General features: G+C 46.7%; 1 protein-coding gene across 4 annotated transcripts; it reads right to left on the bottom strand.

Annotated features, from left to right (window-relative positions):
• Positions 1–4,905: 4,905 nt before the first annotated feature.
• Positions 4,906–21,578, bottom strand: UBL7 (ubiquitin like 7). 4 transcript variants are annotated; one of them, XM_081082472.1, is made up of 11 exons: positions 21,261–21,321; positions 19,723–19,935; positions 18,081–18,200; positions 12,762–12,844; positions 11,657–11,741; positions 11,082–11,139; positions 10,210–10,343; positions 9,904–9,953; positions 9,523–9,690; positions 8,890–9,012; positions 4,906–5,143 (listed from the first exon to the last, which is right to left on the bottom strand). In XM_081082472.1, the coding sequence occupies exons 2-11, from the start codon at positions 19,904–19,906 to the stop codon at positions 5,006–5,008; spliced, it is 1,143 nt and encodes a 380-aa protein (XP_080938598.1). In that variant the 5' UTR covers positions 19,907–19,935; positions 21,261–21,321; the 3' UTR covers positions 4,906–5,005. The 4 variants fall into 4 exon arrangements, with proteins under 4 accessions (XP_080938598.1, XP_080938599.1, XP_080938601.1 ...); XM_081082473.1 differs by lacking the exon at positions 19,723–19,935 and having other exon boundaries at positions 21,311–21,578; XM_081082475.1 differs by lacking the exon at positions 19,723–19,935 and having other exon boundaries at positions 21,129–21,335.
• Between the last annotated feature and the right edge of the window lie 841 nt (positions 21,579–22,419).

The raw sequence follows: 22,419 nt of genomic DNA, 5'->3' as shown, positions 1-22,419 counted from the left end.
CAGACGGAGATACCTCCTTCTTGCAGTGGTCCTAAATCTGCCCTCCAAGGCCACACAGACCATGTCTAATCTGTCTTCCTGGAATAGAGCCCTTTGGGGATTTCAACACAGAAGCCATATCCTTCTAAATCTACTTTTTCAGGGTAAATAATCCCAGTTCCAACTATGTCCTTCATGGGGCTTTGCTTGGTCTCTCTAATCCTGCTTGATTCCTAAGGTATCAGTCAGTCATTTAACAAAAACTTCTACTGAGATCCTCCTAAGTGCTAAGCAGCCCAATTTGTGTCCATCTCCTTCAAAGACATACTGTTGGACCAGAATGCCACAGCTAGAGGAGACTGGGCAGTAAGAGGGCTGGAAAGACTGACCCTCATCCCTCCTGATTACAAAGGCATTGCCTTATTGAGCTGAGATACCAGGCTGTTAAATCCTGTTGATTTTAGCCCAGGGTCCTTATCCTTGGGCCAACGCCCATCCAGTAGTAGCTTTCTGGAACACGGTGCAAAAGATTGAGTTTGAATCTGAGCCCAGGAGAAGAAATGAGACCCCATCCTCCATGAGAGCAATTGGTTTTCTAGTCCCCATCACAGGACCCTAGACTGTTCTTGTTCCTGTCCCTCTTGTTAGGATTGCCTTGTTTTTAGGATCCTGATTCTGTTAGTCACCTATTCACCTGTCCAGCTGAGTGTCCTGACATCACTGATATAAAAATGGTCAATATCCATTCATATAAATTGAGGAAACTGTAAAACAGGACACAACTGAGGCTCCAAGAGGTTAGAGCGTCTATGGGAGATCATAACCTCAGTGGGTCTGACTTAGAAGCCTGATTCCCCTCCAAAATTCCAGCTGTATTTCCAGGATGGATGGGTGGTGAGCAGACCCTTCACCCTTTGAGTGGCTACCAGGACCGCCAGGCACAAGGCCCCAGGTGGGTGCATTGATGGGACTGCGCTGATACAATCCCACCCAAGCTCTGGAAAGGCCAGTTTCCCAGCACAGTCACGTCCCATTAACAGGAAGCACTTATCTGTAAATGGAAATAATATCTACTTCTCAGGATCAACTGAGATGGCATATGTGAGTGCTTAGCTCAATGGCTGGCACAGAGAGGGTACTTGATAAATGAGCACTATTGTACCGCATTGCTGTTAGCCATTTTTGCCAAGGTAGAGTAGGGCAGTGACTGGGTCTCAAGCATGGAGGAAGCTGAATCCTGTTACTGCAGAGACTACAGGAGCCAGACAGGGACAGGTCCAAGGAAATGAGGGGCACAGCCAAAGTGACCTAACCCCAGCCCAGAGCCAGAAGGACATGGACAGGCTGGGTAAGCAGAGAGAGGGAGGCCTAAATAACCCCCACCACACTCATCCTCACCAAACATTTATTATCAAGGCCTGTGGCAGAGGCAATGTGGCCACCTCAGGGTAGGGCTCTGAAAGCTTGATCTGGGGCCCAGGCCAGATGGGGCTGAGGAGGAGAACCAGGGCCCATGTGCCCAACAAGCTGTGCCAGCCCAAATTTGAGTTATATCAGGAGAAGGGATCTGTTCAGAAAACACCCATCTCTAGATATTTGCATATCCTATTTCGGGGTCTCTTACCCCCCCCCCCCCCTTAGCTTCCTAGAAAAGTTTTTGTGATCAATTCCAATTTCACCTCTGCTGAACCGCAAAAGCTCACTCAGTCCCCTCTCCACTCCAACTACCAACTAGAGTTCTCAGTCCTCCCTGCTTCCACTGTCCTCCCCCACCCCCACTCTCCAATTCAGGTCTCAACTCCTGCAACTGGACTTCAGTTCCACTGTGGCATCTCCCCAAGGTCACCATGGTTCAAGTTAGCAAGTCCAAGGTTAGCCCTCTTGTTACTAGGTTTCTCTGTGGCATCTCACACCACTGGCCAAGCCTTCCCCTCGGTCCAGGCCTTCCACTCCATCAGCTTCTCCTGCTCTCACCTTTTCAAAAGCAGCAGATGCCGGCCTCTTCCATGTTCCATGTCCATTAGTCACCATTTCCTATAAAGTGGGTATGCCTACTTCCTTGGGCCTCTTCTCACATGACACAGGCCCAGTCTTCAACTTAAAACTTCCTGATCACTAGCTACATCCTAGAAACACCCAACTGTCTACAAGACATCCTCACATGGCTGTCCCATGGCACCTCAAGCTTAACTTGTCCAAAACTGGACTTGCATTCCAAATTCCAACCCCAACCCCTTGTTCTTGTTGCACTACCATCTACACTCACATCCTACCTGCCTCCTCTCTCTCCCTTCCCCTCTCCCCCCATCTAGTTTTTCACATCTCACATCCTTCCTCTCCTCCCAGTTCCCCTGCTAGAGTCTAGTCTAGGCCCTACCATGTTTCATCTGGAGGCAGGGAACCTCTTAGTTGGTCTCCCAATCCCAGCCTCACTTCCCAAAAATCCAGCCTCCATGCAGCTGTCAGATTATCTCATACACACATCGGCCTCCCACTGCCTTTCCTAAAGCCATCCACAGGGTGCTCTTTGCCCTCAAGACTAAGCTCAAACTTCTCAGCCTGATCAGACTCTGCACCACCTCCTGCTCCTCCACTACCAGCCCACACAGCATGTACACCTTCCTGCCCAATTCCCCCTCACCTTTCAGGTCTCAGCTTTAGATGTCACTTTCTCCAAGAAACTCTCCATCACACAGAGCCCCTAACCCAAGTTAGCTCCCCTACCAGTGAGTCTCATGCCCACTGGACCAGCCGGGCTTGGTTCTCATCAGACATTAGCATAAACTGTTTGTCTGTTTAACTGTTGACTGTTTCTGGGAGCACAAGGATCTCATCTTTCTCACTTGGCACAAAATAGAGGCCGAATGTTTGTTGACAGGGTGAAGGGGAAATAGTGAGAAAGAAGTCCTTCGCCCATGGAAAGCACAGGCTCAGCAGGGGCACTTATCAAACTCAATGTATTTAAAACATGGCCACAGGGAGCAATGCAACTTGCCAAGACCCTGGAGGAAAGAGCTGGCAAAGAAGGGAAAAGGAAGTAGTGGGGAGCTCTGGGAAACAGTATAACTGATATTTAGGGGTTGGTTTCAGGGACAGGGCAGGGTTACCCAAATGTTCCACAGCATAATAGGGCAGGGAATTAAGGACCCCTGGTGTCTTTGAAGGCAGTCACTTGGGGGGAGGGGGGGAGATGCCACAGAAAGGAAACCAGCTCTAGGTCAGCTGTATCATGGGGGCAAGTGGACTGTCAGCCCCATTTAACCAAGGCAGGCCATGAAGATGGAACTGGCCCTTGTTTGTACCACAAACCAGCCAGAGACACTGGGTTCAAAGACAGGTCTTCCTGGTTTCTGTCCCAACCATAAGAGGCAGTTGGGCTCTAGGCAGTCCACTGAGGCACAAATGGGTCTGGCCCCTGGTGGGTTTATTCTGTCTTCTCAGCCAACGCAAAGCAAACACCTCTCAACATGAATTCTAGGACTGAGAGGGAAGTGTGGAGAGACTTTACATTTTCTGGAGGAAGGGAAGAACAGTGTGCCATTTAGGCTATTTCTGGAATAGTGCATCCTCCTATCTCCCTTTAGGAATATCACTGATACACTGGAGGTCATCCAAAGAGAACAGAATGTGCTGGGGACCAGCACTGGAGGCCAAGGAGCAAGTGAATCGCACTGGTCTCCTCGATGGAAGCCGTGCTAGTGAAGCAGAGGGAGCAGGAAGGGGGCTGAGGGGTAAAGACTGGGAACAAAGTTCACAGTAGGCAGTCTTTATAAGTGGCAAACCTTTTGTCCCAGGTGACAAGCAGAAGCCAAATTGGTTGTGATTCTATGAATGGAACGAAAACCTGCCAAAGGCACCAGGCAAGAGCAAACACAATCTGAAGGGAAGAGTTTTTCTCCTGACAAAGTAGTCAAAGCACATGAAACCCACTCATTCAACTCAGACAAATCTGCAGTGCCGCAAGGAATGCAGTGCCAAGGGGAACGAGAGCTGGGCAGATGGAACAGCAGCTTGGGGTTGGTGCCCTCTCTGCAACATAAAAGCTGAGACCGATGCCTGTTGTATTGTTGTTTAGTATAGTATTGTTATGTAAGTGCTCTTGTATTTATGCCTTCAGGACAGAGAAGAGTGACCTGCCTCCTGGCACAGTTCTGAGGCCTGTATTCAGGCATCATTACAGAACAGGCATCAAAGAATGCCTGGTGAGCCCTAGCCAGTTTGGCTCAGTGGAAAGAGTGTCATTCTGCGGACTGAAGGGTCCCGGGTTCGATTCCAGTCAAGGGCATGTACCTAGTTGGAAATGTGCAAAGGCAACCAATCAATGTCTCTCTCTCACACATTCATGTTTCTGTCTTTCCCCCTTCCACTCTTTCTAAAAATTAATGGAAAAATATCCTCAGGTCAGGATTAACAAACAAAAACAAAAAAAGAAAAAGTCTTAAAAAAAAAAAAGAGTGTCTGGTGAGACTAGGCTGGGAGAGGGACAAGGAATTTTTTTAAGAAGCCTCTGAGAGAGGAATTGCTACGGAGGGTAAGCTGCCCTTACCTGCTTCTCTGAAAGTGCACATGGCCCCTGCCTAGATTGTAGTCATCTCAGAAACACAAACCTCTTCTGGCCACAGCAGTAACACAGCAGACAGTCTGGAAACTGGGCAGCAGCCTTGCTCCAGCCTTAGGCATATCCTGAGGATGCCACAGCCCAGAGTACCGAAGGGGCCTGGGGACTATCACTGGAAACTTCTCCCGAAAGAGAATGTGGGCATCACACAGAATCCCATGACATGGAACTAAAAATCTCCACCCAGGGCCCACAAGCAGGGGCCAGCCCTGCTCCCTGATATTGCAGTACCAAGACCCACATATCATGCTTGCCCCACTGTTTCCACCAACACGGATCAGCCAGAAAGGCCAAGCACTGGACAAAGCAAAGATCAACCATCAGGTGTATTAAGGAGAGATGGGGAACCTCCAGGAGTGCCTCCCATGGACAGCCACCTTGGTAGTTTGTTGGGGGTTAAGGAGGAATTCATGGGGCTCCTCCGGCAAAGATGAGTTCCAGAGCCGCTTGGATGTCCCCCCCAGTGGCCTGTAGGGCCCGCAGGCTCAGTTCATCGTCCTGAATGCCCATGTCACGCAGCTGCTGCAGCTGGGGCTGCCACTGGCTCTGCAGAAAGACAGGATGAGGGAAAAACTGTTAGTTGGGATCCTACGGAGATTCACTTAGGGCTATCCTTTGAGATGAGAAAAAAGGGTGGGTTCCTATTACAAACTCACTGATTTGAAGTTCCATAGAACACAGGGTTTCTATTGGTTTGGCTTATATGCAAGAACACAGGGTTTCTAATAAGACTACAAGAGAGGCTGTGGGTTCAGAGAACAAATTAAAAAGTTTATCCAATAAAAAATGAAAATTAAAAAAAATGAAAATTTTAACATAAGGATCAAAAGCATAAATTACTCAATGTCTGAAGTTCAAAAGATTACTTTCTCTCTCCTACTCTATGTATAAACAGAAATAAACACGCACATGCATAAGGAGGAGTGAGGATAAATTTTAAGATTGTTTTCTAGCATAAATAAATAGTGAAAAGTCTTAATCTCATCCACTCCCCTCATCCCTGATAACCAATTATATTTTGAGAAGACAAATATATATTCCTATATTTATACTTTTCTTATATTCCTCTTCTATATCTATACCCCTCTTTTTAACATTCTCAATGTATCGTGGACATCTCTCTATGCCAGAAAATAAAGAACTTTTATTCTTTCCTTTTTTTAGAGAAAGGAAGGAGAGAGGGAAGGAGAGGAGGAGAGAGAGGAAGAGAGAGGGAAGGAAGAGAGGGGGGAGAGAGAGGGGGGAAGGGGGGAGAGAGAGAAACTTTGATCAGTTGCCTACCAAATATGCACCCTGCCTGGGGAACAAACCCACAATAGGTATGTGCCCTCACTGGGAATGGAACAGCAACCTTTTGGTGCATGGAACAACATTGCAACCAACCGAGCCACCCAGCCAAGGACATAAAGAACTTTTTAATCCTATATAATAAAAGCCCAATATGCAAATTGTTCGACGGGGAGTTCAACTGCTTGCTATGACATGTGCTGACCACCAGGGGGTGGCGCAGAACATGGCAGGCTTTGGCGACATGGTGCTGGCAGCGGGCAACAGTGGAGGTGCAGCAGGATGGTGGAACAGGTGAGTGGGCAGCACCAGGCCAAGGTGGGTGCGAGTGGGAGCCGGCAGCAGCGGGGTGTGTGTTTGGGGGGTTGGGAGGAAGAGGGAGGTGGTGGCAGGGCCACCACCCAGCTCTCAGGCACTGAGGGCATGTACCATAACTGGGCTATTTCCAACTCTTTGCCATTGAAACAACAATGGCAGTGGCTGACTCTGTACAAATGTCTTCTTCTTCATGCATATACATCTCCAGGATAAATTCTGAAAAGTGAGACTGCAAGGAATTGCATGGCTTAAGGGCCATCTGTACTGCGCTTCCATGAATAGTCTGTTCATGGCCTCTCCCCTTTTTTCTATGTAGACTGGGTGGCAGACTTGCTCCAGCCTTAGGCACATCCTGAGGATGCCATCTGCACTGCACTTCCATGAATAGTCAATATGTAGCTGTTGGTCCTAATTTACTGGACCCTCTATGTATCAGGGTTTTTTCCCCCACTGTATGAGATGTGTTAACAGATTTTTCCCCAAGTTGTTGTTACTTTGCCTATTTTTTTAAAGTATATTTTATTGATTATTTTATTTTATTTTTTATTTTTTTTAACAGAGGAAGGGAGAGGGATAGAGCGTTTGAAACATCCATCAGCTGCCCCCTGCACACCTCCTACTGGGGATGTGCCCGCAATCAAGGTACATGCCCTTGACCGGAATCGAACCTGGGACCCTTCAGTCTGCAGGCCAAAGCTCTATCTACTGAGCCAAACCGGTTAAGGCCAGACTTTGCCTATTTTTGTTTGTTTGTTAGGATTGCTATGCATAAATTTTCACTTTTATAAACTCCTGGATTTTGACTTTCAGTTATGAAAAGCCTTCTCAAATTTAAGAGTTTAAAGAAATTAACCCACATTTTTTTTTTTTTCAGTACTCTCAAAGCTTTATTCTATCTCATGAAGGAGGTAAGTGAACAACTTAGGAAAAATTATGTGTTCATACTGTGGGAAGAAGGCAGTGGGAAAGGAATGTAAATCCACGCAGCCAGGAAGGCGGAAGATGTGGAAGGCTTTTAAAAAACCCACACAAACCAATTCTGACTCAGTTTACAGGCCTGATGGAACCATTCAAAGCTCCTGAGCTGGAGAGCGAGGTGAACAGGCTTCTAGCTGGGGAAGATAAAGAAATGGAAAACAGCCTAGTCGGCGTGGTTCAGAGGTGACCTATGAACCAGGTGGTCACGGTTCGATTCCAGGTCAGGGAACATGTCCAAGTTGTGGGCTCAATCCCCAATAAGGGGCCTGCAGGAGGCAATCCATCGATGATTCTCTCTTATCATTGATGTTTTTCTCTCACTCCCTCTCCCTTCCTCTCTGAAATCAATAAAAATACATTTTAAAATAATAATAAATGGAAAAGATAAGCTATCCGTGGGTCCTGCTCCCATTCCCCTCACCGTCCACCTGGGCCGCATGGAATAGACAAAACCACACGGCTTGAACCTACTCTCTACTACTTCCTGGCTTATCGACCCTGACACGTTCCAGAAATGATGCTCATCCCGACACTGTGAGCAGCAAAGAAAACAGTGAAGCAGACAGATGTGTATGAAAACATGCAATAAAACCTGATCTTCCAGTTAGCTGCTAAGGTGACCATGCCATGAAGCACAGCAGACGGTGTCACTCCCTGCCTGAAACCTCCACGGCTCCCTAGTGATTACTGGATCAAGCCTAGTTACCTTACCAGGCACTCTGGTCCTCACACTCAGGCAGGCACCTGCTGTCCTTTTCTCTGGCTCTATATCTCAAGATCTTCTCCATGAGGACACTGCCTAGGGCCTTGCAGTTCTGAGTTTGTCACATGTCCCTGTTCCACACATGCCTGGACACCATCCCTCCACCCCAAACACCCCCTTCCCTGCCTGGTTAACCTCTAACTCAGCGGTTCTCAACCTGTGGGTCTCGACCCCTTTGGGGGTCGAACAATCCTTCACAGGGGTCGCCTAAGACCATCAGAAAACACATATATAATTACCTATTGTTTTTGTGATTAATCACTATGCTTTATGTTCAATTTGTAACAATGAAAATACATCCTGCATATCAGATATTTACATTACGATTCATAACAGTAGCAAAATTACAGTTATGAAGTAGCAACGAAAATAATTTTATGGTTGGGGGTCACCACAACATGAGGAACTGTATTAAAGGGTCGTGGCATTAGGAAGGTTGAGAACCACTGCTCTAACTAGTTCTTTGATAATCAGCTTAAACACCCCTTCTTCAGACAAGTTTTGTCTGACCTAGGCTATCACCTCAAGCCTGGGGCAAGCTTCTCACCCTGTTGCTCTGTTGCTCCCCAAGCTCAGTAACTAACTGCCTGACGCCCTTCTGTGGCAGGAATGAGGACAGCTCATCTCTACCTCGGAATGGGACCCAGGACCAGGCTCAGTATTTACATGCTCAGTGCTCAGGCAACGCTCACAGAATGACAACTGACCAAAACTACCATAAGTATCCAAGCCAGGTGATCGGTGGAGTCAGGCCAAGGTCACTGGGTGCGGGAGAAGTCACAGGGACAACTGCCCCTGCTTGGAGTATCCTCCTGTTACACTACCACGCCCGGGCTGTTCCTGGAGTGAAGCATGCCAAGTGGGAAGGCCCCCAGAGAGCAGAAAAAAGCCTGGTATCCAAAGTAACCAGGAAAGCCACCTGGGCATCAGGAGTGGGAAGACTGACCTGAAGGCTGGACTGCCCAGAGGCCTGCAGGGCATGCTGCAGGGCTTGGCTGAAGAGGTCATTGGTGATGGGAGTCCCTGACTGGACACCAGAGGACAGTGGTGAGGTCCCCGAGGAATGGCCCTAGAGACAAAACAGTGGTCAAGGCCACCCTCAGAACCATCTCAATCTCCCAGCACATACCCACTGCTGTCACATCACCTCGTGGTGGTCCTGGGTGTCCAACTATTGCCTCCCAATAGGGGCCTGCATGAGACAACCACACAGAGGTACCTAAAGGCTCGTTAGATGGGCAAGAAGGGCTCCATTCTTTTCCGCTCCAGGGAAATGAAATTGAGCCCCCAACCTAACCTAGGACCCCAGCACTGGAAGCTGGAGTGACTATCACTAGGAACACTTAGGCCACTGAGGCTGGTCCCTCTCAGGGGTGGGGAAGCATACTCTATGTGAGGGAGGTTGTCCTGAACTACTAAGAGGAGGATCAATCAGGACTGTGCTACACCCCGACATCTGAGCCCTAAAGGCAAGTGAGAAAAAGGTCTAGGACCAGGTTCAGCAAGGGCAAATCCACTCTGCCACTGGGGAGTCTCTCTCCTGGGGCCCAGCCTCCATCTTCCCGCCCTCTCTCCATACCTGGGTGCCAGGAGTCGGTGTGTGAGAGCTGCTCTCTGGAGTGCTGGCCAGAGCAAGAGCAGTGGCCAGCTCGCTCTGGGTGATGGGCCGGGGTCCGGCAGCTCCACTGTACCCCAAGGACGCTGGGCGGGAGCTGGGTGTGCTGCTAGAGGGCATGGACCTGGCTCTCTGGAGAAGAGAGGCACACAGAATCAGGAAAGTGGCCCTGTGACAATCTCAGATACCCTCTCAGCCCCCGCTGCCAAGTTCCGAAGCAATAGTATGACACAGACTTGGCCACTAAAGGGCCTATGACTACCTCAGAGCTTGGGCTCCGGGTCCCAGGGAGGACAGCATCCCTGGCACCAGGTTCCCCAAAGGGCAGGCAGCCAGGCCACTTACTGGGTGAAAGTCGTCCTCATCATCAGAGAGCCCCTCAAACAGGAAACCACCTGGAGGAGGGAGAACAGATTTCAGGAAGAAGAACAGAAAGGCCCAGGCATAGCTCCAGAATCTCAGTTCAGATACTCTCCAAATTCATATTTTCATCTCTCTCCTTGGAAAATGACAGGACAGATGCACTCCCAGACTCAAACCGAGAATTCCCAAGGAACACCCTCTGCCAGTGCTATACATAGCTGCTGAGTAAAGCATTTTCCTGAGCTACTGCCGGCTCCTGAGGGGGCCTGCATACCTCCTGGGACTCACCTGGCATGTCCCGGTAAGAGCTGGAGGGCGTGCTCCGGGAAGAGGAGTCCGCCCCCGGCAGCGGCGTGCTGCCTGCCACCGAGTGCAGAACCAGGACAATGGCATTGACTAGGGCTGGGTGAGCAGGTACCAACCTGGAACAGGAGCAGGAAGAAACCCAAGTGTGAGTAAGGAGGGCACCCTCATCATGACAAAAGTCTGGGTGGCCCTCCGAACTATCAGACCGCCTGTGCCTGCCCTTAAATTCCTCAGTGTTCAGCACCTCCTTCCAGCTCACTTTGTCCTCTTCTGCTCTGTCCCTAGCAACCGTGGCAAGGCCTTCAGTCCTGGGATCTATTGTACATGCCTCACCTTCCCTTGGGCATGATAGGATAAGACAGCCTCAGAGGCTCAGGGGTCAGTTTCTGGTCTCAACTCTAGCACTACTTCCCTGGGCCATCTTTGACAGATCCCTTCTCTTCCCTTGGGGAGGAGGGGGAAAGCTGTTTTCTTCACTTGCAAAATAGAGACATAACCTCTGCCAGCCCTTACAGCTCTAAGACAATAAGGATTGATACACCTGCTTCCTTCCCCAGCGTCTTGTCCTTTAAAGAATCCTTCATAGCTACTGAATGAGAGCTAATCTAAGCCTAGCCCACAAGGCCACCTCCCTCAGACCCTGCTTCACCTCCACAGCAATAGGTGTTCCTGCCCTTGGTCTTGTTGTTCCCACATAGCATTCCTGCTCTTTCTCAACTCCTGACATATTTGAAGGTAGACTTGGGGATAGACAGGGACTGGGCTCCACGAGCAGAATCCAGGGCAACAATCAGGCTCTGGCGCAACCATATGAGGAGAAATAGGGAACTCTGTAGTAAGATGGGTATACTTACGTATCAAGCATGTTGGGATCAGCAAAGACAGAGAAAAGGTCCTTGTCCTGGAGAACCCCTAAGGAGAACAGGATTCACCTCAGAGACTGACACTTAGCCAGATCCAGGAGGAAGAAGAGCCTCAGAGAACTGGCTCCTCGGGGACACAAAGCACCCATGTGAGAAGTGGAAGAAACAAAACACCAAGCAGCACGACTGAGTGCCCGCCACCCTCCCTGCACTTAAGTCACACACTGTGTGCTGACACGCCAGCTTCTTTTCCCCATATCTCTGGGTTCTTCCTTTTCCATCAAGGTGTGCAGGAAACCTTCCCTGATTACTGTGGTTTGGGCTAACTGCTGCCCTCATCTGACATCCTTATAGTCTGATTTATGATGTTAGTCAGGCCATGATTTCTCTGAGGGGCTGACAGCTCTCGGAAGGCTAGATATATGGAACACATCTTGGTTCTCCCCTCCCCCAACAAGACAGTGATTCTTCAAAAGATGGTCAAGAGTCTCTTTAGGGTGATTGCCACTTTCTGGTTCCTGTTTCTCCAACAACTCCTATAGCCTCAAGTTCAGTTCTGTACTTACCAAGAGCAATGGGATCACTGCTGAGGCCTGGGGTGGCCACAATGATCTGATCCAGAGATTCCTTATTGCTGAGCATCTTAAAGACCTGCAGGAGAAATGAAGAGGACTGAGTACTCCAACCAGCTCAATCCACTCAGCAAATTCCCACCCTCCGCTGAAGTGCTCCATCCCTCTAAGTGCTACATATGCACCACCACAGTAAAACAACAGCCCCAGGAAATAAATGAACCTCTTCACTTCTCTGAGATTTCGGCTTACTGGAGGGGAAACATTTTTTTTTAAAAAGGCAATATCACAGTAAACCTTCCATCTCTAGTCTTTCCCCCATCTATATTTCTAAAGCTTCCAAAATTAAAAACTCTCGTTACAAGCCAACAACAAAGCTTCTTTTGGTCCCAAGTTATTTTATTTTATTTTATTTGGTTACTCCTCTCCCGAGGATATTTTTCCATTCATTTTTAGGAAGGGAAGGGGAGAAACAAAGAGAGAAGCATAGATGTGAGAGACACACCGATTGGTTGCCTCCCAGGTCTGGCCTGCAACCAAAGTGCGTGCCCTTGACCGGAATCAAGCCCAGGACCCTTCAGTCCGCAGGCCGATGCTCTATCCACTGAGCCAAATCAGCTAGGGCCCAAGTTCTTTTTAATCACTGTAGAATTATCATTTCATATTCATAGGGAAATTTCAGCTGTCTTACTTTTTGCTTATCAACTCTCCTATAGAAAGACATCAGTGTATTTCCCAGTAAGGAAATCCAGGGAAGGAGCAACGGGAAAGCAGTTCAGACAAATTCCAAGAATGAGGCCCAGCAGAAACCATATGCGGATCCTTTGGCTGTAATCATATTCATTCTGTGAGGCCAATATCAGGAGTGGCTGTATCATTTTCATTAGATGGAAATCAACAATACCTAGCTGATACAGCCTCCTTGGGGGAAGATGGGGGTTGGAGGGGACTCTACTGAGACCCACACACATGGCAAAAACTCCTCAAGGAACTCTTCGTAGCCATGGCAACGGGCTCCCAGCTCCCACTCTCCAACATTCACATTCTCTCTTGCAGGCCTGGCAAGAGTCTTAGGCAGGGGGCTGTACTACAAACTCACCGCCTCCCTGTAGGAAGAGCTGCTGTGCAAGGCAGTGTGCAGCACCCGGAACTCCCGCAGGGCAGCCACTTTGTCCACAGGTTCTGTGGATAAGACACACAATTAACCTACAGCCCAGGCCCTGCCAGTGCTACAGACACAGAACATGTGTCCAGGTACAGCTTGGTCTGCAGGTTCCCTCCCTCATCATCCCACTAAGAATGTGAATGCCCATTCAAGAAAACCCACTTATGACACAGATATAAAAACTGCCCTTTTAAGCATCTTCAGTGATAATTAGTCCAAGTTCTAGGAGAGGGGAATCTTTTTTTTTTTTTAAATAATCTGCCTTATCTCGCTTTTTTTTTTTTAAAAAAAAAAATATATTTTATTGATTTTTCACAGAGAGGAAGGGAGAGAGAGAGTTAGAAACATCGATGAGAGAGAAACATCGATCAGCCACCTCCTGCACATCTCCCACTGGGGATGTGCCCGCAACCCAGGTACATGCCCTTGACCGGAATCGAAACTGGGACCCTTCAGTCCGCAGGCTGACGCTCTATCCACTGAGCCAAACCAGTTTCGGCAGAGAGGGGAATCTTATCACATGAAAGAAACTGTTCTGATCAACACCCCACTGCAGGAATTCTAGACTTCTTACACAGGTATAACCAACTCAGTACTTTACACAATACTTTAAAATACTAAGTGCTGCAAGCCATTTGAACAATATAGAGCTACACCACGCATGTCAAACTCAAAGGCTAACATGGGCCAAATAAACAAGGTTTAAGTTTATATGGGCCGCAAAAAAAAAAAAAGCTTCAATTTTCATAGAAACGTAGGTTTATTTCGATCAAGACATGCTGAATACAAAGGACTGAAATAAATGAGTAATTGTTAACATATAATAGAACATTTTAATAAAAATTAATATTTTTTCTTAAACATTAACTTACCAGACACTGAATTACACAAATTAATAAGCGTAATGCAAATAAACATGTTTCTTGTTCTCCAAAAGTGAAATATTTCCTGTTGCGCACACCAAACAATTCAGTACAAGACTAACGGCGTGGCAATCGGCTGCTAAAATATTCGCTGCTAGTATTAGTGGAGAGAAATGGTGTGCCTGCCCATAAGGCATGTATGGGAAACGAATGAAACACCATTATAGTAATCAGTCATTAGCGAACGTTTTAGTTTGTTATTAATAACTATATATAACAGGATATTGTAAAAATTATGAAATTTTTATTAAAATGTTTCTTACATACCGTTGTATTGGCTGGGGTGCAAAAATATTCGTTGTGGATCACATGCGGCCCACAGGCTGCAAGTTTGACATGCTTGAGCTACACTGACACAATATGTTAAAAGAAATATTGTTTTCTCTTTGATATTTTCTTTCAGGCTTCCTTAATATTTTTAATTTTTTAAAAAATACAAGACGGAGCCCTAGGTGGTTTGGCTCAGTGGATAGAGCGGCGGCCTGTGGACTGAAGGGTCCCAGGTTCGATTCCGGCCAAGGGCATGTACCTTGGTTGCAGGCACATCCCCAGTAGGGGGTGTGAAGGAGGCAGCTGATCAATGCTTCTCTCTCATTGATGTTTCTAACTCTCTATCCCTCTCCCTTCCTCTCTGTAAAAAATCAATAAAATATATTTTAAAAAAATACAAGAGGGACCAAGAATATACACTGTACTTCTAGGATTCTTAACAAACTTTCATCACATGCTTGATATCGCGTTTCACTAGGACTCAAAGTTCTTTCTTTTATTTCTGGACACTATGAATCACATATATGGGAAAGTTTAGCAGTTGTCTTAGTTTTACTTGGTTGCTTTACTACCTAGGACATCAGCCCATTTCATAAGTGTAGAAATGTAGGTAAAAGAAGGGGGAGTATGTACAAAGTTCACTCTGGGTTACACTTTTAAAAGTGTGGTTACCCTCACCTAGGATAGATACTAGTGATTGTGTAGATTGTGTCAAACTCCAGGGGCATCACCATGTAGAACTACATCTTTACCTATAGTTCTAATTGTTGAGAATTATCTCTCCTGAAAATATTTATCTTAAGTAAATTACCTAATTTATTCATTCAACAAACACATACTAAGCATTTACTCCATGCTTAGTTTTGGGCAAGGCACAAGAATGTAAAAAATAAGAGTCCTTGACATCAGGGAACTCTTAGGACAGCAGGAGAAAGAAGGCTAGACCAAACAAAAACCACACTATTACAAAATACCATGCTGAGGACCTCAGCAATGATGCGGACCCAGCACTAGGAACAGGAGGCAGATAGCCATTACTGAGAGGGACAGCTAGGACACAGAGCTGTCTCCCAGGAGAGACCATTTGAGAGAGTATTTAAGGAAGAGCTGATGTTTATTAGGGAGAGAAGGTAGTCCACGTTTAAGCAAGAACATGTGTAAAGGCATGGAGAAATAATATGAGGTGCTCTGAAGAAACAGAAAATCTTTTGTTGTGGCTAGAGCTTGGGGTACACATCCCTGCTCAAATAGGAGGCTAAAGGAGATCCTGAAGAGATTTGTAACCTTACAGGGAGAAACACCAAAGGGATCCAGGTGGGAAAGGAAGGTCTGACAGATTCTCCTTCTACAGGTGCTAATCTGGCAGGGAAACAAAATGTGCTTCCTTTTGGAAGAGCACTCAAGGATACAATATCTAAAATGCTGTCACAAAACAGTTTTTTTTCCAGGTCTAAAAGTTATTTTTACTTCCTAACAAGAAGTCCATTTGTTTCCAAAATAAATCTCCAGGCAGAGGGAGGAGGAAAAGGACTCTTAATTTTTTTTAAGAAAACACTTTTAAAAAAAAATATGTATATATATATTGTTGATTTTTTACAGAGAGGAAGGGAGAGGTATAGAGAGGTAGAAACATCGATGAGAGAGAAACATTGATCAGCTGCCTCCTGCACACCTCCTACTGGGGATGTGCCCACAACCAAGGTACAGGCCCTTGACCAGAATCGAACCTGGGACCAGTCCAAAGGCCGACGCTCTATCCCCTGAGCCAAACCGGTTAGGGTGGGACTCTTAATATCTTAAACTGATAATCAGCTAAGAGTCATGGTTGTCTCTATGACATCTCTGAGCTAATCTCACTTTTTGGAAGTGGGAGGCAGCCAGCCCGGTAAAAAGAACATAGCCTCTTGAGTCAGGAAAACCTGCATTAACATCCCAGCTCTTGCATTCATTTTCTAAGTAGGTGCCCTTGAATAACTGTCCTTTTAATCCTCTTTTTGCTCATCTATAAAATGCTAATTTTGTTACCTATCCTGCAGGGCCACTGTAATTATGAAATGAAAAAGCAAGGAGACACAATCTGGCTGGAAGAAGCAACAAATGTTACTTTCCTTCTGTCAATGCTCTCCAGCCAAAGACCAGAGGGGCTCTCTTGCAGTTGCACAAATTGAACTTACTGCTTCTTACAGAGAATGCTCTCGGATTCCCTGGGGGAAGATTAAGGAAGTGGAATTTTGCTTTAAATTAGATGCTGTCAGGAAGTGAGGTGATTTTATGACTGGGTATCTTAATAATTCTAACCTAGAGGAAAACTAGAGAAGGGCAAAGTATAATTGGAAAGAAGCAGTAATCACTCAGAATAGCTAGGATACAGGGATATTTTGTAATTTTGTGATCTGGACAATGTTCAGGTAAATGAGAGGGCTCTTATTTTTGTCTTGCTCCACTATGGTCCCTGAGTGGCCTTGTAGATATTGGTGATCGGAAATGGTTAATGTTCCAAGGCCTAACTGAGGATCAGGCCAACCTCTGGATTTCAAAGACTACCTTTCTCTTTCTCACTTCCCATCAGTGTGCGTAAGGTCTTTCTCCTTTATGTTTAGAATTGAAAAGAGGGTAAATTTCCAGCTGAGAACTAGTAATAGCAATCATGAACATTATAAAAATATCAAATTGAAAGTTTAACAGTTTATATAACATAGCTTTACTGTTGGGGAGGCTTTTAAAACACAGATGTAAAATTTAAATTATAAATTCCAAGCAGCACCTTTTATTAATAAATCCAAAATATATTAGAGGTTTTGTATGTTTTCTCTAAGAGCTACTTTAATACTGTTCGAATATTTTCAAGTTTCAGAAAAATACATTCCCACTATAGCAGGAGGAAATGAGCTGACTAAACAAGTCACTGCCTGAAGAAGTTTGCTGGAAAATTTGCCAACAAGAGAACTACGGCATTGGAGCAGCGATTTTCAACCTGTGCCATCTGATGGCACACAAACTAAAATTCTGCGGCACACTAAAAAATGTATTTTTTGCTAATCCGACCAAAAAAAAAAAGGTATGGGGATGGACAAAAATAGATTTGCAGTTGTGTTATATATTTTTATATCTTTTTCCCCATGAACAACTGTAAACCCACTTTTGCTCACTCCTGTGTAATTGATCCATTCAACTGGATGGCTATTGTTGTGTTGGCTATTGTCATTTTTTCATTTGACAATCTAAAAAAAAAGAAGTCAGTCAGGTATTGCATGTTTTAAAAATTCTTGTGGCACACTGGTTAAAAATGCTGCATTAGAGGAATGCCAAGATTTCACAGCTTTTTTATTTTTCTCTTTTTTATTTATTGATTTAAGAGAGGGAAAGGGAGAAAGAAACATCAATTTGTCCCACTTATTTATGTATTCCTTGATTGATTCTTTTTTTTTTTTTAAATATATTTTATTGATTTTCTACAGAGTGGAAGGGAGAGAGATAGAGAGCCAGAAACATCGATGAGAGAGAAACATCGATCAGCCGCCTCCTGCACACCCCCCCACTGGGGATGTGCCCGCAACCAAGGCACATGCCCCTGACCGGAATCGAACCTGGGACCTCTCAGTCCACAAGCCGACGCTCTATCCACTGAGCCAAACCGGTCACAGCTGATTGATTCTTTATGTCCCCTGACCGGGGATCAAACCCGCAACCTTGACCAGGGCCCAAGCTTTTTTCTAATAAGAACAATAACAAAAAGATACAAAGTTCACCGAGAAATAAACTATTAACCTAAAGGAGTTTAAATATACACACACTTCTCACCCCACTAAAACAGTGGATAATGAACTTAAAAAGTAGAGAAACGAAATTCCCATCTGTTAGTGGTGTTGGCCACAAGATCAAAACTGCATTTTGTTTTATCAATGCCGTCCAACCCAATAGGTAATAAAGATATTCTCTATTACCATTTCAGTAAATCACTCCTTTATTCTATCCACCCAGACCTGCGCCTCAAAAACCTACAGATGCTTCCCTTGACACTACTGAAGCTCTGCCTGCCTAAGGACCAACTGCCAGTCACCTGGTTTCTGATCAGGCTCTGGCCAGGACTTGCGAAGAACATGGACTGTGGACCCAGGTTGAATGCCATAGAAGTCAAGGGTCTGGTCATCTTTTAGCTTCCGGCCACAGTAGATCAGATCTAAAAAAAAAAGAACTGTCTATTTATACTTTGCCCCTCAAAACAATTTAGGTGTTTTCTGTCCCCTAAGAATCTTATTTTGATTAGACAAATAGCTGGAGAATAATAAATGCTTACAAAGTAGTCTTAATAAATACATTTTAATAACAATTGTTAGCAAGTACAAACTCATAAAATACAGACTCTATGTACTTTAAGAAAACTGTAGAGCTTAACATTGTGGAGACTGCTCAACTTAGATAAATGGGAAAATGCAACAACAAAAAAGGATAAACCCAGTATTTTGTTTTTTAAATGTATTTTATTAATTTCAGAGAGGAAGGGAGAGGGAGAGAGATAGAAACATCAGTAAGAGAGAATCATGGATGGTCTGCCTCCATGCCCCCTACTGGGGATTGAGCCTGGCTGCAACCCAAGCCCCTGCCTTGACCAGGAAGCGAACTGTGACCTCCTGGTTCATGGATCAACCCACAACCACTGAGCCACACTGACTGGGCTTAACGAAGTGTTTTTATGACTAAAAACACACTTTTTGTCTGTTGGATCACTTTGCTATTATAAATTTTTATAATATAATTTAGTTGTTATATTTAATTCCTTCTTCCTCCACCTAGAATGGCCTTGCTACCTTCCTTTCCTTTTTACTGCTTTCCTCTAACTAATCAACCAAACAAAAATCTTTTTCATAATTCCTTAGGACCAAACTCAAAATGCCATATGCTGGAGGGCTTTCCCTAACCATCTCCTCCTTCCCTATCCCACCCCAAATTCTTGCTCTTTCAGAGAAAGAATTCAACATCATGGTTAAAAACTGTGATAAAGTAGTTCAGTATAAAAACACTACTAAAATGGCAACCAATAGTTTTACTTTTAAATCCTTACCCGAGTACACTTTTTCCATTGATTTTTAGACAGAGTGGAAGGGAAGCAAGAGGATGAGAGAGAGAAATATCGACATGAGAGAGTCAAATTAATTGGTTGCCTCCCACCTTGCCCCAGCCAGGGCTAGGGGTTAAACCTGCAACTGAGGTACATGCCTTTGACCAGGATCAAATCTGTGACCCTTCAGTCCCCAGGCTGACATTCTAACCCAGCCGTGGGCAAACTACGGCCCGCGGGCCGGATCCGGCCCGTTCGGCTGTTCTATCCGGCCCGCGGAGCCGAAAGAGCGGAGGGTTCTCTTGCTCTCCCCTCCGCTCCTTCACCAGCAGCAGTGTTAACATGTATTAGTTCACACAAACACTCCATCCATGCTTTTGTTCCGGCCCTCCGGTCCAGTTTAAGAACCCATTGTGGCCCTCGAGTCAAAAAGTTTGCCCACCCCTGTACCACTGAGCAAAACTGGCCAGGGCTAGTTTTATTACTTGATTTGTGCTTCTTTTCACCCAAAATTCACTTCTCTTTAGTATTAACATCATGAGGCAACAAATCCCAAATTCTTAATTTACCCTTGTAATTCCTGAAGTATCCTCCCCAAAAAGAGATCAGAGCAGCAGCCCATCTCTAGTTCACTGAGACTCACCAATCAGCTCAGGGTCTGGAACTGACTCCTGGAGTTTGCCAGCAATAAGCTGCTTCAGAAATGAAATACTATAGCCCCCCAGTGAGTATTCTCCCAGCTCTGTCTCTGGCAACCGAAGAATAGACTTTGGGGCAAGTGGCTGGTCAGCCAGTTTCACTGCCAGGTGCCAATCTGAGAGAGACATCCTCTCTCTTTCACGCTCTCTCTTTCTCCCTGTAAAGAAAATGAGCCCTTAGTGGTTAAAGGACAGATCACCACTCTACTCCACCCACACCCCACCAAAAGGCTGAATGAGAGTTAATTCAGTGTGACACTGCTGGAAAAGCACAGGATGCAGCACCAAGCCAGAACTAGAATCTGGGGTCCCTCTCTTTACTCATTCTATGATGGGCAGCAAGGAACTTCAGCTCTGTAGGCCTCAGTTTCTCCATCTTTAAAGTAGACATAAAAACACCAGCCCACCTAATAGGAATATTGTGAGGTTCAAATGAGATCATCCAACCCTCTCCCTTATGTGCACTCCTCATTTCTGATTTCCATCACATACCCTGCTTGAACTATTACAAGAGCTTTATAACAAGTTATCTGACCCTTGCCTCTTGTTATCAAGCATCCATGCTGCCACCCAACACATTTAAAAACACAGATCTGATCAAGTTACTCCTCTGCTTAGAAATCCTCCAATGACTCTAAATCACCTCTATGAATAAATCTAAACTCCACAACCTGGCTTACATTACAAAAACATTCGTATCTATTCCCTCTGCCTGCAGAACCCTGTCCGACTCCCACTAAGCATCCATTCAAAACAAAGCTCCCCCACTTTACACTCCCAATCAACTGTTAACTCTGCTTGTAATTCCTCTTCTCTTTGTCCTCTTTGCAAAAGAGCAAACTCCTACCAAGACCAACACAAATACCACCTCTTCTATCCTCTCTCCCTTTCCTCTGTTGTCCTCACATTCTTTCAGGGCAAAGAGTTACAAATATCTATTTACTTCCCAATCTCACACCACCCCAACCCTTTCTTGGGGGCCCTTGAAAGCAAAGGTTAGATTTTTTTCTTTTGCCATTACTGTCCCAGTGCCTGGCACATATGGGTACCAAAAAATGTATCAGAAATTCTGAGGGTGGAATAACCTTTTAGGGCAAGAAGAGCCCTGGTTATAATCACCATTGCTTCAAAAGGCTCTAGTAGGGACGAGGAAAGAAAAGGTTGTGAGGTTGGCAGGCCGCTCAACAGGCCCCAAGCCATCCTCAAGGTACCTTCCATCTCCAGATTCATGACAGGGGAGGGAATAGGTTTTTTTACATACCACATCTCATTTAATCCTCACAATCGTTCCCTGAGGCAGGCATTATCGTCCACCTATTACAAACCGAGCAACCAAGACCCAGAAAGTCACCTGCACAAGGTCACAAGCAGCTAGTAGTGGGGAAGACACTATCTCTTTGGCGACGACCCCACCGCTCCCATGGGACCAGCTAACTTGTCAACGTAAGTCGGGCCCACGCGGCCCGGGGCCCAGTGCCCTCACCCGTCCCGCGGAAAGAACCCGGCCGCACGGCCGCCGGGGTAAGCACTCACTCCGGTTCTCTGGCCGGAAACCGGAAGCTCCGCGCTGCATGCTGGGAGTTGCAGTTTCCTCTGATACCCCGCCCCTTATTAACAGGCCAATAAGTGGTGCTGGGTGAAAACTTCCGGTTCCGGGAGGGCGTGGCTTCTGGGTCACTAGAAATCCCCTGCGCTAGGGTTTCTAGGTGATTTAGCCGCTGCTTCCTGTTCCTAGTCAGTGTTCCAGGGCGCGAGTCGCGAGAGACCTGCCCCGTGTGGCGCGCACAGCCCTGCGGCTCCCGAGCCGTCCTGGGAAGCATGCAGAGTCGGTCGGTCGCGCCGGGTTGTTTCAGCGCTGCAGATGGGAACGCAGGCTGCGAGACCCTAGCCCAGACGGCGGGTGCCAGTCCCTTTACCCCGGTCCATGAGGACCCTTCTCCTAGCGGCTTCTTCAGACATCCCACAACGGTTCTTTGCAGCCCTCACTTTGAAATCGGGTGCCCTCGGTGAAGTCAGCCTCTTTGTGTTCCTTGCCACAGCTTCTCGCGAACCTACCGATTCGGGCCGACCGGGAACGTGGGTTCACAGAGGGGAGTTACTAAGTCGGGTTTCGGTACGCCGCGCGTGCCTTGGTGGGGTTTATATAATAACTAGGGGCCCGGTGCACGAAATTCGTGCACTGGGTGTGTGTGTGGGGGGGGGGGGGGAGTGTCCCTCAGCCCAGCCTGCCCCCTCTCACGTACTGGGAGCCCTCAGGCGTTGACCCCCCATCACCGTCCAATCGCAGGATCGGCCCCTTGCCCAGGCCTGACGCCTCTGACAGAGGACCCTCATTTCCCCCCATCACTGGTTCTGCCCCCAGTCCAGGCCTCATGCCTCTGGCCCAGGCATCAGGCCTGGGCAGGGGACCCCCAGACCCCTCCGATTGCTGGCTCTGCCCCTTGCCCAGGCCTGATGCCTCAGCCAGAGGCGTAGACCCCCATCACCCTCTGATTGCCTGATCTGACGCCTCCGCCAGAGGTGTCAGGCTTGGACAGGGGACCCCCCATTTCCCCCCAATCACTGGCTCTGGCCCCCGCCCAGGCCTGATGCCTCGGCCAGAGGAGTTGACCCTCATCACCCTCCGATCACCAATCACCGGA

Source organism: Myotis nattereri, assembly GCF_964212035.1.
Source record: "Myotis nattereri genome assembly, chromosome: 1".
NCBI lineage: Eukaryota > Metazoa > Chordata > Mammalia > Chiroptera > Vespertilionidae > Myotis > Myotis nattereri.
Note: the sequence above shows the minus strand (reverse complement) of the source record. Positions and strands in the feature narration are given on the sequence as shown.